Source organism: Jatropha curcas, chromosome 1 (genome assembly GCF_041381405.1).
Source record: "Jatropha curcas cultivar XTBG-Jc1 chromosome 1, XTBG_Jcur_1.0, whole genome shotgun sequence".
In the NCBI taxonomy this organism is placed as follows: domain Eukaryota; kingdom Viridiplantae; phylum Streptophyta; class Magnoliopsida; order Malpighiales; family Euphorbiaceae; genus Jatropha; species Jatropha curcas.
This window is the reverse complement of record NC_143151.1, coordinates 29,837,855-29,854,104: the sequence shown is the minus strand read 5'-3', so window position 1 is coordinate 29,854,104 and position 16,250 is coordinate 29,837,855. Positions and strand designations below refer to the sequence as shown.

General features: G+C 33.0%; 2 protein-coding genes across 6 annotated transcripts; both read right to left on the bottom strand.

Moving 5' to 3' along the window:
- Positions 1–443: 443 nt before the first annotated feature.
- On the bottom strand, positions 444–7,818 carry LOC105630318 (sister chromatid cohesion protein PDS5 homolog C). Of its 4 annotated transcripts, none has more exons than XM_012212116.4 (8): positions 7,474–7,818; positions 6,609–6,812; positions 6,338–6,519; positions 4,504–4,621; positions 4,211–4,408; positions 3,672–3,770; positions 2,296–2,339; positions 444–1,406 (listed from the first exon to the last, which is right to left on the bottom strand). In XM_012212116.4, exons 1-8 carry the CDS (start codon positions 7,567–7,569, stop codon positions 719–721), a joined length of 1,629 nt encoding a protein of 542 aa, XP_012067506.1. In that variant the 5' UTR covers positions 7,570–7,818; the 3' UTR covers positions 444–718. The 4 variants fall into 4 exon arrangements, with proteins under 4 accessions (XP_012067506.1, XP_037494971.1, XP_012067505.1 ...); XM_037639043.2 differs by having other exon boundaries at positions 4,504–4,630; positions 6,338–6,486; XM_012212115.4 differs by having other exon boundaries at positions 4,504–4,630; positions 7,474–7,815.
- Positions 7,819–8,818: 1,000 nt separating this feature from the next.
- Positions 8,819–15,813, bottom strand: LOC105630317 (metal transporter Nramp1). Of its 2 annotated transcripts, none has more exons than XM_012212113.4 (14): positions 15,553–15,813; positions 15,254–15,389; positions 13,397–13,475; positions 13,270–13,310; positions 12,710–12,788; positions 12,504–12,608; positions 12,129–12,238; positions 11,783–11,964; positions 11,615–11,684; positions 11,155–11,328; positions 10,873–10,977; positions 10,380–10,511; positions 9,634–9,729; positions 8,819–9,426 (listed from the first exon to the last, which is right to left on the bottom strand). In XM_012212113.4, exons 2-14 carry the CDS (start codon positions 15,365–15,367, stop codon positions 9,085–9,087), a joined length of 1,629 nt encoding a protein of 542 aa, XP_012067503.1. In that variant the 5' UTR covers positions 15,368–15,389; positions 15,553–15,813; the 3' UTR covers positions 8,819–9,084. The 2 variants fall into 2 exon arrangements, with proteins under 2 accessions (XP_012067503.1, XP_012067502.1); XM_012212112.4 differs by having other exon boundaries at positions 15,621–15,813.
- Between the last annotated feature and the right edge of the window lie 437 nt (positions 15,814–16,250).

The window sequence follows — 16,250 nt, the reverse complement described above, 5'->3', positions numbered from 1 at the left end:
CCACTTACTTTTCCATCAACATGTTATATTTTAACTTTGTCAACAAATCATTGTCACAGTTGTAAAAGCATTATATATATATATATATATATATATATATATATATATATAAATAAGTGTCAAGTTTATCAATTTTAAGAAAAAACAATTTTTCTCTATTTTACCCTACCCCTTGCAAATGACTAACATTAATGGTTATAATTTTCAAAAATATCTCTTTATTATAAATAATGGTAATATAGTCAATTTATTCAATAATTTATAATAAATTAAATAATTTTCTTAAAAAATGCGAAAAGTGCAAATATACCTTAGGGAGTAAACTTTGTTTTTTTAATACATAGAAACTGCTAAAGATTCCAACTTTCTCATAAAAAATACAGTTAATAATCGAATAACTAATATCTCTAAATAAATTTAGATGCATGTAAGTTTGGACAAAATTGACCTATCAGAATGTCTTATAGCTATTTAAGCAACATCAAAGTGCTATAAGAAAACCTTAGTATAGGTAGAAAAAGAAAGCATCAACATAGGAAAAATGAATTTTCATCTAGCATGAAAAAAAGAACCACACAGAACAACCAGCTCCAACAAATACAAAAGCCTACACACCTCAGTTGAATTGTGTGGTTACTAAAATGTAGTTGATGAACATTAGGCTTCTAAGTGTCTAAAAAACATGTGCCCATTAATTTGTTTCAGCAGATAAAACATACTATGGAAGCTCATTTATCTGTCTTAGCCAGAGGCGCTCCTGATCTTCAGCCTCTCTAATGGCATCATCAACCTTTTGCAGTACAAGCTTCATTGCGTTTATACGCTTTTCAGCCTCCCCCATCCGCTTCTGCAATGCCACTAGCTCCATAAGTGCCTCTTCCAACTCCTTAGTTGCTGCTTTTATCACCATCATGCTATTTGCTTTCACCGACTTGAGCATAGAACGCATCTCAGCAATTTTTTCAACTTCAGAAATCTTTTCTAATGGCTGGGTTAGCCATGAAAGCTTAAGCCTTGTAGACTCCAAATCCTTCATTTCATTTTGGAGGACTCTAATCTCAGAGAGTGTGAGCGGAATGTCACTGCTTTGCAGTCGGTGAACAACATCAGATACAATTTCAAGCAAACTAGCCCTATCGGATGGTGACTTGTACTGGCAGTTAGCAGCGATATCACCATACTTGGCAAATATAGCTCTAAGTACAGGTGCAACGCTAGCCTTGACTTCATAGCCTTCCACTAATGTCATTTCACTGCATATAATAGCTGCTCCACTATTGGATGGAAATGAATCTTCGGAAGATGGGATATGTATCTCTTGGTTCTGATTTTGCTTTCCACAACTCCATGGAATTACACATTGGTCTGAACAAGTCTTGGTGGAAGTAGCTGGTTGTTGCAAATGCCTGCAAAAAAAAAAGTTCGTTAAGCTGCAAGTAAATAAAAACACGAGAAAAATATGAAGGCAAGGCGTATATATAGAAGGAACTAGCCATTCAATGTGACTACATAAGATAGGACTTGTTAAGTATAGAAAAAATGCCCATCTCCTATCACAACCAAGACTGACTGTTTTCTCTTACAGTGAAAATGCCTAAATATTGAAAAAGAAGTCACGGGTATTTCTCCATTGCTACAGTTTTAGTAAAAGATGCAAAGTACTCGATATATGATGACAGAAAGTATGACATGGAAATTTCAGATTTTTGTCACAGAGAAAGCTACTATTTAAGACAAAGGTCACATAGAAAGCCCTAATTAATCACCACTAAAAGCTTTCATGGGATAGCTTAACCACATCAGAATCTCAATGAAACATAGGGCATCAACTGCATAACACCATTTCTTTTCTTATTTGTTTCTCGTCAACAGGAACAAAAATCTTTTTAGTGCAATGTTAGAGATGGTTCATCTATGGACAAGTATTTCGCCAGACTTTCTCTGGATTGCTTCTAATATCTGTGGTAACATGATAGTTGGAGAACTGTGTAAATAACCAGTTGTCTTTATACCATACTTGGCTAGAAACTGAAATTACTTATATCTGATTTGCCTTCCAAAAAATTAATCATTGTTTAAGGGCTGAAGCTGGAAGCAACTTGGTGTGTCAACTAAATTGACCTGGCCTGTAAACTAAGATGAATATTTTGCATAAATGGATGTGATTAAAGGGAAATATAGAGACTGACATGTCAAAAAATTAATTATGAAATTATCAAGAAACTTTACAAGCAACAGAACAAATGGTACATGCTCCCGCAAGAGAAGTTAATAGATATCAAAAGCAAAACTTACAGTTTAAAAGAAGAACCAGCACTTAGAATCTCTACTGATTGTCCCTGTTAATATACGTGTCACTTGAGGATTAATTGCATTCACATCAGAAACAGCAAAAGCATCAGACAACAGACTAAATGATTCAATTTAATCAACTGAAATGTGGAATTATTTATAAACATGCCAAGATAATTATCAATATATCTTCTATATCATTATACTCTACTCGGGTTGGAGGAGAGGTGAAGAATGGGGATAAAGGACCATGAAACCTATTTAATTCTATGTAGCCATCATGATCTGTCACAACAATGCTGTATGTTTGAAACTAATCTCCACATTTACATCTTTAACGAACATTTCTTTTTAATAGAACATATCTGATGCAGTTCTTAACCATTCAACACAAGCAATTCTATCATACCTTACGCCTACATCTAGACAAGCTTTGCTTTCTTTTTTTTCCCCCTATTCATTCGAGTCTCTTGATATTAAATTTTAGTCTACATAGGATAGACTGCATCAAAGATGATTCCAAGACTTTCTAATTTAATGTTACCTGTTAAATCTGGATCCTAGGAGCATTAATCAAATTCGTTAGTAATATTTACTTAATAATTGGGCTTATAGTGAGTGGGGCTTACTTTAACACTAAATGACCTAAGCCAGTTTGGTTGGGTTTCCCTCCTCACCATAAGCCATTTAGTCTATTTGTAATTAAAACATATGGGATTATCCACGCATTTATATATTCCAAAACTCCACTCTCAAGTAGCAGACAGGTAAGATAATTGGATAAAACTTAGTTGTTACTTGACCAAGTATATGATGGCCAATATGCATCCACCTAGGTATGACTCAAGTGGATGTAGGCCTCAGCACAGGCCCACCCAAAAGATTTCACTGGTAATGGGTATAGGTCCCAAGTTTCAATACCATGTCAAAACTAGGTCCTAGGAGCAATTAATCAAATTCATTAGTAATGTTTATTTAAAAATTGTGTTTATAGTGAGTTGGAATTATCTTTGGTACAAAATTGCCTAAACCATTTTGGTAGAGCCTCCCTGCTTCTTGTAAGCCATTTACTTGCTTTGTAGTTAACCAATAAGGAATTACCCACATGCATTTATATATTCTATACCATTACTTCTAAAAATTATGCGAAACACATTCTTCTCCATTACCATGAATTTTTCAATCAACAAAGCATCTAACTTATTCATCAACTAAAACCATTGCAAAGTTAGTGGCATGATTTGGGTGGAGATGGTTTCCAGAAACGGAAGCACTGCTATGGCCAATATAATCTCTTCAATAAAAACATAATAAGATAACAAATACCACTCATATAAATAGAACAACAATCAAGAAGATTTGAAATCAAATTCAGTTACCTTGTCATTAGTTTCTTCAGTTCCAAAATTTTCAGAGATAGTTTTGCACCTAGTCTTCTTCCCACCCCTACACTGGATAGCTGATCTTTCATCAGTAATCTGTTTTAGTATGCATCAGATAGAGAAAATCACTTAAAACATGAGTCAAATGTGTGTTCATTGGCATTGCAGATTTTGCTTAAGTGATATTGTCATGGGGACTTCTTGTTCCTGCAGAAGTTAATATGCTAATTGATATGCTATATATAATTGATGTGGGTCTTCATAATATGGGTGCTACTTAGGGAAATGATATTTTCAGGAAAGGACAAATAAGAAACACAAGGCATGAACTCCATATATTCACAATTTCCTATTACAAATAAAAGGAAAAATGAAACATTTCAATGAACAAAGAGAATGCCAAATAAATCTTGGGAAAAGCCCCAGTACCCACACTGTTATCTAGTAAATTCATGCCAGGATTCAGAATCGGCAAAAAGGTTTGGATCAGACTAGCAAAACAATCAAACCAATGCAGAATTCGTTTCCATACTAACCAAATGTTTCTCAGAATCAGGGGCATAAAAAGACTTGACATTGTCAGTTGCATTGCGGCAAATAGAAGCAATTACTTCATCATAACTGTCAACAGAAACTCCTAAGCTGTTCACTGCTTTCAAAACATAAGGCTGAATCTTTGCAGCACAATTTCCAATAACTTCCTTCCCCAACTTCCAGGAAGTTGAGAAAACATTCTGAGAAAAAACAAAAAACAAAACTCCTAACTAGCATCATTACTTACAGTTAAAGTGGAATTCAAGACTGTAGTCAGAGAAAAAAAATTAATTACCTGATTTTCCTTTCTCACACTAGCTAAAAGGGGGAATAGAATCTCCAAAGAAATCTCATCACTTTCCAATATGGCAATGGTCATTGTTGACACCATGGCAGATAATACAACATCTGAGCTGTTTGACCTTAAAAGAGAAAACATATTCATATTGAACACTCACAAGCCATATACCATTCACTCATTAGTTAATCAGAAAAGCTGAAAGGGGTTAGAAGGGGTTGGAAATACAAAGTAAGAACAGAGTCAATAACAATTCTAAGCCCAAAATAAAGATAACTGATAGCAAAAGCATCCTGATCATAAAAGAAGAAAATGTTATTGATTTCTTAAAAGATAAAATATGACAACATAATCAACTCAAAGCATTCATTCCATTCTCAACCAAAGGAACCTTATACATCATCTTTCCAATTCCAAGATTTAGATTGAACAAAAAATATAACTAAGACAAATCATACTGAAAAAATAAATAAATAAAAGATTTATGATGAGAAAAATCTAAAACTATATGCATCTTTTGAAAAAAACATTGTAGTCGCCAATTCTATAATTATCAATAGTGACCATGAATTCAGTTATTTATAACAGTTTTGATGTGAATTAGAATTTTTTTTTTTTTTTTTCTACAGCCTGTGCTGTAATAATGACAGCTAATTGTAAGGGCCAATAGCAAAATTGAATTACTAAACTGTTGTCAGCTTTAGCTTTGTTTTATTCTTCAAAAGTGTTGAACACATCCATATAAGCACATTCCATAATTAAGGGCATATAGTTTAGAGAGACAATCTAGGGTATGGATATAATTGTAACAAGTTGAAGTTCTTAGCTGCTATAGATGATTTTAAAAGAAATGGGCAGAACCAGTAGAGTTTCTACATTTTAGGATTGCAGTGATTCTTAGTGAAAAAAATGTACATTAAATCATCCTCTTCTCTCCAAGGAAAGAAGAGAAGAGGACAAAAGTGCATAAGATATGCCAAAACTACTAAGAAACCTCCTATGTTGCTGCTAAAGCAGGGTTAATGGATAAGACGATAATTTACTGTTGGTGAAAAATTTTTTACCAATTCCAATTCCCCTAAAGGGTCTGCTGTTGTGAGAATAATATGACAAGGGACAAATCCCCCACTACAAACTGCCTATAACAAATACATTGCCTACAGCCGCAGCTGATCCAATTTCATTAGCACCTTGAATACAAATTTATGACATTCTACCTAGCACATAGAAGAGTATAATTATAGTCCTTTATCCCAATTTACTCCATGCAATTTCAGCCTTGTGTAGCAATGAAATAGCAGCCTAGAACCACAAATTCGAATAATTACAAGATGAACCCCTAAAACTAACACACATAAGAAGACAATATACAAACCACCAATTAACATCAACAACAAACAATGATATAGTTGACACAACAACTCGAAAACATATAGGGATATGAAGAAAGCATTTGCCAAAAAAAGCAAAAAACTGAATTACGTACTTCTAGTTGTGCTTTACCATCTTATGACTAACATGCACATAGAAAGAGGCTTTCCCATTTTTACACATGCACTGATAAATAGATAGATTGTACACTTTGTCAAAGACTATAAGTCAATGAAAGAATTAATTCAGAATCTTTATTTTTAAATGTCAGAAAATTCCAAATCATGCGAAACTTCAGACCTACAGAATGGTTTTAATTTTGCCCTCTGTTTAACTTCAAAAAACTTTGGAAAAGTAAATTGCGAAAATAAAACAAAACTTCACCCATATTTATCATCAAACAGTTAGCTAAACCTGCAAGAGGCAGGAAGCAAAACCAGATCATTTTTAAGGAAGTTACCTGGTAACTCTCAGAAAAAGGTGAAACATATCAACAATCAAACTATGACACTCAAGGTCCACCATCACCACAATTGCCCTTATTGTTGCAATGGTAACCAGGACTGATACCACCTTTGAGTAACAGCAGCTGGACATGTGAGATAGTTTCTGAAACACAGCTAGAATCAGATGAAATACTTCCTGTGCAACAATAAAACAAATAAATAAATAAATATGACATAACGATAAGACATAAATACAAAAACTGTTATCTAATATATTCAGATCACCTTCATTTGCTCATCACCATAAGGCGCATTGGGTGCTGTTATTCTCATTATCTCACTAATGCAAACAGCAACAGAAACTTTTACATCTGTATCTGAATGTCTCAAAAGTTTGTCAGAAACCAAAGCATTCCTCGAAGGTGAAAGTGCAGCAATCATTGATGCAGATGGTGATTGTGTCACCTTTGATAGAGAAACCTCAAGTCTCTATAAGTCATAATAAAAGAAGAAGAAGAATATACTGTCATACTGCATGTATCAGGATCAAAACCAATTGAAGGGGAAAAAAAAAAGATTTAATAAAAACAATTGAAATTCTCAAAATCCAATGCCAATCCTGGCACATGGACACAATGAAAATATTGCATTAAATTTAGATAGCATTCAAGATTAAGATTGCCATGGTATTCGTTAGCAACATATCTCATTTTCCTAATTTCCTTCTCCAATTCTTATCATCAGACGTATTAATTCGAATTGGTAAAACTAGTTTAAAAAGAACCAAGCCAAAACGCCAAAACATTGGACAAATACCATCAAAATGCTAGAAACTACCAGTGGGTTCCATTCCTGGAAGAATAAAAGAAACAACATTTCATATTTTATTTTTCTAATCAACAACCCCCTCCAAATAAAAACAAAAGCCAGGGGTACAAATAATTGATTTGCAGCAGAACTCAAATAAAATAAAGGTATAGATAAAACCCAAAAAAGAAGAACAGTTTACAGACCCTATCATGCCTTGACCATAACCCAAAAATAAAGATTGCATAAACAATTAAAAAAAAAAAACATGTGCACTGTACACAAATAATTATAATAATAATAATAATAATAAATGCAAAATAAAGAAATGGGTTTTGCTCACTTCAAGAATAGAAAGAAGCTCGTCAATGGAAAATGGTGGATTCAGGAGTTTATTCCCATCATCTATGAGGTGTTGTTCAACCTCTTTTCCCGCCATTTTACGTTTCTTTTTCTCAGATACTCAAAGATACTCAAAGAGTATATAAACAAACACAATGACAGAGACCGACCCAGAAAAGACAATTGTAAGAAGCGAAAGTTCGAGACTTTTGAATTGGAAAACAAGAAATGCAAAACCAAGTATATATTTGAATACCAAGTGACTCGCTCCTTACTCTAGTGAAACCATTTTTGGCTTTTCGTTGGAATCAATTGGATCATCAATTCATCATCAATTTGGACTGTCAAAAAGGGGCGGGTCAGTACCCGTTAGGATTCTAGTTCGGCAATTGAAAGTTTGAATTTTTTTTTTTTTAAATTTTATTTAAATTTTATAATTTAGAATTTAAATTTAAAATTTTCAAACTGAACAAAATTTAAACTCTAATTAGAGAAGTTGAATTATGGAATCCTTGGAATGACAGTAAAATATTTTCTATTCATATTTTAATTAATTGTCTATTTATGAGAAGTTGTCTACTTCTATATTTGATTTATAGTAATAGTGATATATTTTATTAATAAAAATATATATAGGAATTGAAGAGAAACTGTAAAGATTATCTTCTTCTTCTAAAAAAAAAATAAATAAGATTATAATTTTAAACAATAAACAAATAAAGAAAAGGAAATTACCTATTTTTTGGGATGATGGGGCAATATGTTGTTATATTTCCATATTTAATTAATAAAAAAGGAAAATATTTATGATATACTGATAATTTTGTTTTATATTTACATTTTTTAGGAGTGGTATAACGGTGATAAAAAAAAAAAAAAAAAAAACATATAGAAAGGCAGATGGCTTGTAATGTGAGGCTAGGTGGCCAAGGGCTATGGCAATTACGATTCAGACACTTATTGAAAGGGAATGCAAAAAATGAATAATAAATTATATAAATTTTTAATGATAACTGATAAGTACATCACTTAAAAAACTAATTACATTACTTTCTAAAAAAACAATTACATTATATAAAATAATAGGTATTACATAATTTAAAATATCCTTGTATTACAAAATAAAATAATGAAGCAAATGTACATTTTCTTGTATTATTCATCTATTGACAACAACATAGTGTTTATTGATTAAATAAATAACAGGTAACAGTGAACTTAATTAGAAAGAAAAGTGAGTAGCAGCCATGGTATAAGTTGAAGGTTATGCACGTAAAAATAGAATTAATAGGGGAATTTATGAGATTGAAAAGCTAATTTGTGCATATCAGAAATGGTTAGTGAAATTATTTTCCAAATGTAATAAACATATATTGCATAAGAAAAGCCTCAAGCTAAAGTCAGATGTGGATAGAGACTAAACAAAGCTTGGATTAACAAACCTTAGAAACGAATTTTCTGATTTTTGTTCCATGCATGATTCCATAAGCTTAAGAAACCCATGACAAGGAAAGAAAAAGGTTTGCACCAAAACTTATTATTTTGATCAGCAAAATCGGAAAGGGTTCCTGGAGAATTTGCCTTCCTAAGATCAGACTTACCCTACCAATTACTAGAAAACATCTTCTGTAGACCTTGTTTGAGGTAACTGCATATTTACAATGTCTTCTCTAGGGAGATCATGCACCGATGTATCACCACACCCGATAGCCATTTCTCGAGCTTCCGGTGTTGTTAGTGCCAAAAGAGGAGTAGCTCCCTTGTTTTTACGAAATATTAAGTATGCAATTGCGGCCAGATATAATGCCATAGCTGAAAATCCAAATATACCAAGAAAGACAGCAGCAACAACTTTTAAATGGCCATGAAGAAGAAGCTTGATGAAGCCAGTTGCGAGGAAGTATACATTTATTGACATGATTAAGGAACCAACAAGCCAAGTTAGGGCTGAAATCTGCAAAGAAGTATGCTACATATCAGTTTTGAAGGGTAATGATTTCTGTTACAATTATCGGTACCAGTGTGCTTAATACATATATACAAATATGTATTGTAGCGATCTATTCCAATTGTGATTAGTTAGGAATAAAATTCTCAAGAAATATCTGGGTTCTCCAAATTTAATGTATAACCAAATAACAGATTCAAAATAGAGCAATACCGTAGTTGAGTTGGCGTACATCCCCATCTTGGTTTTGCAGCTAGTGAATTTAAGAAGTGGAATAAGAGCAAAAGGGAGCTCAAATGATAGAATCATCTGCAAAAACATCATGAAACGTGAACTTGCTGTAAGATATGGGTCAATAAGAATAATTAGCCCTTCAGTCTGTCCAATAACAGAAATCATGATGAATAATTTGAAATGTATAAATGAATGTTTTCCACTAAAAAGCAAATTCCTTTTGGTCAATGAGGCAAGTGAAGCAAGGATAACTTGGTTATTTAACTTTATGAAGAGAATTCCCACTTGGAGTTACAGGCCCAAAAAAAAAAAAAAAAAAAAAAAAAAAAAAGAAAAGAAAAGAAAAGATTATATGTCTGCTTTCCGAACCTAAAGGCATGTGTTTACTAAGGGTTCCAGAAAGACCAGAGCAGATCTTTTCAATTACAAAATCCTGTGAGAATGCAGCCACGAGCGAAGTCTTGCTTTACATGATGGAATAGTTCTCCTAAATATATTCTACTTGTAAAACTATACTCCATAAGAACATAGATCTTTCTGTTCTCACATTTAATTAGATGGTAGACAAACATTGTGCATCTTTACCAAGTTCAGAGGAGACATTAAGCAATGCAATATGGAACAAGTCCAATATACATGCACCTTGGTAATATTTATTTATTCCCTATGAATCAATGCATTTTTTCCAAAAGTAGAATAGTTTTAGAGAGGCAAGCATCTCGTACCGATGCAATAATAATTAGTTTTCCAGCCCCACTAGAGCCACCAATGAGTGCAACAATTAAACTAGGGACTATTGCCAAGCATCGAGTTAGAAAGTTTCGTATCCATGGTGTCAATCGTAGATCCAAAAAACCCTGCAAAAATGTCAAACAACAAAAAAACATAGCCCCTAGCATCAAACGCAAAGAAAAATGTAGGCAAATGAAGAGAGTATTTTAGCTATATGTGAGTCTTAAGAACCAATTAACTAATGTTTAATTTTTTAAGTAAAGTAACTTGTTAAAAAGATCATTTCTTTGATAAATCATTATGAAGGTTTCTGTGCACTTATTCTGACAATATAACAATAGGAACTACGAAATATTAAATTCTTGAAAGAAATTAAAAATCTGACTAAAAAGCCTTATTACTTAAGAAAGTAGTAGTTGCAGTTATGGCAAGTAAATTTATAGAATCGACCTTAAGAAATAACAATTATAAGTCATTAGCAAGTACCTGCATGACATACTGCCCTGCATAAGTCCCTGTTATGGTAGAACTCTGACCTGATGCCAGCAAAGCAATTGCAAAAAGTTTTGAACTCCAACTGCCTAAAACATTCTATAAATGAGGGAAAAAACTGCCATCATGAAGCAGATCTAGATCAAATATTACATTCAGAAGAAACTAAAGAACTAAAATATATTATCTGGTATAAGTTTAACATTATCAAGTGTAGCACCGTATCAGGTTGAGAAATATAACCATAGCATTGGAAAATGTGGTTAGATCACATACTTTAAGCAAAAATGAAGCCTTGTTCAAGTCCAAGTCCTTGCAGTTTGACTGATCTTCAGCATTTAAATTTGAGGAATTGCAAACAGCACCACTAACAGAAATAACGGACACATTAATGAGAAAGGCCACTGCGAGAGCAAAGGCACTTTCTATTAAGTAATATCTGCAAGCCTCCTGCAAACAAGAATTGAGTCAATTCTGTCAACTATTTTGAAAAACACCATCATCATTCTCATGGTTCAAGATCTTGAGTTTTCAGCACCTCCTAATTTAGTGGTGATTAGTTTTCTAAAAGCAGCAGACTGAAATAGTTACTTTCAATCACTTGTAAAATCAAAGCTCACTTGTGCCAGACTTATAGTGAACCTCTCATAGATGTGCATGTCCACATAAACATACTTGGCATGTTAAAGCATGCCAGCAAAGGATTAAGATTAGACTAATGCATTCAAGGTTTTACCTTGATACCACGGACAGATCGAGGGATTTTCCTGGAAAGCACCAATGCTGAATGGAGGAAGAGATTGTGCCTACAAGAGGGCAATAAAGCCAATGAAAATAAAAATGTTTTTCAAATGGAAGGGACCTAAAAGATAGCTTGGAAGACATTATTGCATAAAACACCTACGGCATAACCATGGCACCAAGAAGTGAAATTGCAAGGCCAGTAGCACCATCTCCCTTAAGTTGGGGAACAAAAAGCCCATATAAAACTTCATTAGCAGCAGGCTTTGCATAGCCAAGCTCCACGAAAAAGCATACAGCAATTGTGAATACGAGAAAAGCAATCAAGAATTCAAGCTTCCGGACCTAGAAGAGGAAATTATGAGTGGTTAAGCAGATTTGATGCATGTCCACTGAATTTGAAAACGAAGAGAAAAGCCTCATGTCCACTGAATTTGAAAACGAAGGCGAGTTAAAAATTTTCTCAACCATAGTTACAAGAAGGATGGCAAAGGAAGGAATCAGCATACCCCATATCGTTGCAATGCTAGAAGAACTAGTGTACTAAGCCCAGTCAGAAGAACACCAATCCAAATTGGAATCCTGAAGAGCATGTTCAATGCAAAGGCTGTACCAATCACTGAAAAACAGAGCAACATCATTTGGAAGAAACTAAACATCCTAGCAAAAAATAGTGCAAAAGAAAACTTGTTTGTATCATGGAATGAATCAATATTTTGGCCATATCTCAAAAAATCATACATGTAAAGACAGTCATAAGCAGATGCATATCGAAACATATATTTGAAATATCAAAAAACATCCAATTTAGAATCCCATATCAATAAATTGATTATACATGTACAGAATTTTAAAAAAAATAACGCATATGAACCAACACTTACCTTCAGGAATATCACATGCAACAATAGCAATTTCAGCAAGAATCCAAAGGATGAAGTTTGGCACCCTAGGATATTCAGCTTTACAGTGTTCTGCTAAATGCTTTCCTAAATTATGAATAAACATTTGACAAAAAACATAAAAGACATTAACATTGATATAGTACAAGAAATAAGAGCTATAATTGACAGATTTAGATGCATTATACCTGTGACAACACCCAAATTGGCTGCTAGAGATTGAATAACAAGAGCAGCACATGAGGCCACTAATATGATCCACAGTAACTGGAAAAATTCAAAAAGTCGATCAGGAAAAGTGGTGCTGTGTACTGAACTAAAATAAAAATTATTAGCATCTGCATGAGGGAACAAATATTACTTTGACAGGCCCCTACTTTAGTTATGTGAAAGGCATATTGATTCTAGAAAGTAGAAACACCAGATGTGCCTACATAGGAGCTCTTCTAATTTATTGAGACCAGGCCAAACAATGTAACCCTCATTCTGTTGCATTTAATCAGCTGGGAAAGCGGATTATGGGAGAATCATCAGATAAACGCCTACCATATTCAAGGCAAAGCTTTTGTTGCACATTAGTGAAGAAGCTAAAATGGATTAAAGAGTTCCAATTGTCACACTGTGGACAACTTTCAGTGGTATGCACTGCATGATGCCCCTGGTCAGATTTATGGTTCTCAACCCGTTGTAGAAAACCAAGGACGCGGAATTAGAAAATGCCGGTGGATTAATAAGAAAACAAACATACCCCATACTTGTATTGTGCTCCTGCCTGTAGGTCAGTTTCAACTGCAGGTTAAAGCAGAACATTTAGTGTATATATAATTATTAGTGGCGTTGAATGTTTCAGCAAATTTAAGAAATTCTGGTCTCACAATTTCCAGGATCTATATATGCAATAGAAACAAGAAACCCTGGACCCATATATGCAAACAGGTTTTTCCAGCTTTTTCTCTGCATAAACAAAGTGAAAATGACTTCAGTCAAGTAATTTGTCATTCAAAAATCGACTCTGTCCAGAGACACAGCAGCAAAGAGCAAAATGACACCATCTACAAGTATTGAGCTTCACAACCACAAACTGAATAAAAGACTTTCAGATAGAGGCATTTGAAAGCTGAGAGCCATTAGGACCAAAGTTACAAAAAATGCTTACAAGAGAAGAATATTCGCGGAAACTGGCAAAAGTTTTCAGTGTAAAAGGTGAACAATTTATAGAATGCATTCATAGTATAAAATGCTGCAATTTGATATGTACAGCAATGATTAACCAAGCCAGCTCTTGTACATAGGACGAACAGAATTTTTCTGCTTCAAAAAATAAAACAAGATCACTATAGGTATGTGAGGATTTGTCTGAGATATAACCAGAAAGTTTAAACAATCCCTTCTTGACCTACACATACATATGCCTTTACATATATGCCCATCTGTTGATACAATTACAAGCTATTGATACAATTACAAGCTAGCCTATCCTACTAAATAAGAAGAAAAGACTCCTATAGGACTAAATATAAATTTTTGAAGAGAAGACTCTTATTAAGACACTATAAATTTTTTACATCCTCATTAGCTTTTTTCGCCATGAACTTTTCCAATCTCAGTCCATTTATAACTGATAAGTTTTAGAAAATATGATTCAAAAGCCTCCCACTCATACTAAAACCATTCCAAAGATTCATTGCAAAGTGAGAGCATCCATGGCTAAAAATTCCATTCCAGCAACTGAAGTCATGCTGATATTGTTGCAAGTATTTATTATTCAATATGTGTCAATCATGAAGCATTTATGGAGACTAATATCATTACAGAACGAAGCAAAGAACTTTTTAGGATAATCTATAATGTTTAAGTGACCACATGGAAGATTTTAGGAGACTAATATGATTGCAGTTTCTAAAAGACTTAGGAGGACTTAATCCACACAAACATTCATCCAGCTACAATACAACTACAAATATACAATTCTTCATTTGACTTGAATTTCCAAAAATTATGTGGCAGTAGAAATTCTTAGTCATATAAATAAACTGAGCTATCCAGTGATTATGCTTTTCATTCTGTTCAACTGATATCAAATTGCTCCAAAAAAAAAAAAAAAGAGGAACCACAAATTTTATTTGACCAGTTTTAGTTAAACTATAAATTTTATCATATTAAAGTCAATAAAATCATTAACAAAAAGTATTCTATTGAACTTATCAAACATTTTATCTGATTTTTCCCTCATTTCAATCAAGTCAGAGATGAAGAGGCAAATAGCTGGAAATCTTCAGATCAACTTAAACAGAAAAACAAAACAAAAAAAGACATCAAGGTTGACCTTATATATCATAAGTTGAAATAAGGTAAGGCAATCACTGATCGACAGACAAATGTTTTGACTATACAAGGAAACCACATCTTATTTAAATAGGAAAAGAAGTAAAAACTGATTTTAATTCTTATTGAAAGCAGAAGAATCCAAAGCAGCCTTATGCAATTAAACTAATAACATAAACAACAAAACAAAACGAAAACAACAATTATCACTTAAACTTGCTTAATTATTGAACCAAACAAACGCCAAAAAACTGATACGCAACCATTCATATGAAAGAGACTGAGGCCTTAATTCAAACAAATGGTGGCCATCCAAACAAAAACAACTAATGTACATTAACCAAAAACGATGTTACGAACCCAGAAAGATTTAGTGAAATTAAGAAATAAAAAGTTAGAGAAGTTACATCAGGAACAATTATTTGATCAACATCAGAATTTTCAATAAGGGGTGCATTAGAAAAACTCCCATTTCCAGTGCTTGCAATGAACTGCGGCTGCACAGATTGAGAACCGGCCATTTTTATGCTATTAATTTCTTTCCTGCGATGTGAAAAAGGAAGCAACTTTATCTCAAATTTATCAAAATGGTTATCTTCAAATTAGCTCACAAGAAAGTTACGAGCTAAAAATATTGAATTGAAACCCAGAAAAAGAAAAGAAAAAGGAAAGGATTAGCGTAGCCGTAAAAGAGCCAAACTCTGACCTGAGTTTAAAAAAAAAAAAAACGCAAATCAAGAAGAAGAAAGTCCTATATCCCTTAAAATACTCAACTGAGAGTTCTCTGAGGGTGGATTTGTTTCTCTGATTGGCCCACTATAAATGTTTCATAACTATCTCTCTCTATAATCTCACATCGTAATGCTTTTTCTGTTTTCTAGTAAGCGAATTGCTCTGGTTGTCCCTATCAAACGGAAAAGGGATTGTTGTACTGTTGTCCACTTAATTTTTTTCTTTCTTTCCTCGAAAAGGCTATGCACTTAAGCGTTCATGCACATGGTGCAGTCTGTAGATCTGCATAATATATTGTTAAAAAAAAAATTATCCAAATTACAAAAGAATACTTTAAACTTTAGCATTTTTATATTCATGTTATAAACTATTTAATTTCATGCCATTTTTATATCTGTTAACATGTTTATTTAACAGTAGATTTAATTTTCTTTTTTTTTTTTTACATACGTATTTCTATGCTAAATAATATTCATACAAAATCATTGCAATAGAAATTTCAAATCTCAAACCCTAAATTGTAAACTTATGAATGTTGGTATCTTTTAACTACTAGTGATAATAATTTTAGTAGAATTTCAGTTATAAATTCCACAATTTTAGTAGAATTTCAGTTAAACTTATCAAATTCCATAGAATTCAATTTATAAAATTTAAATTTATATTTTTTTT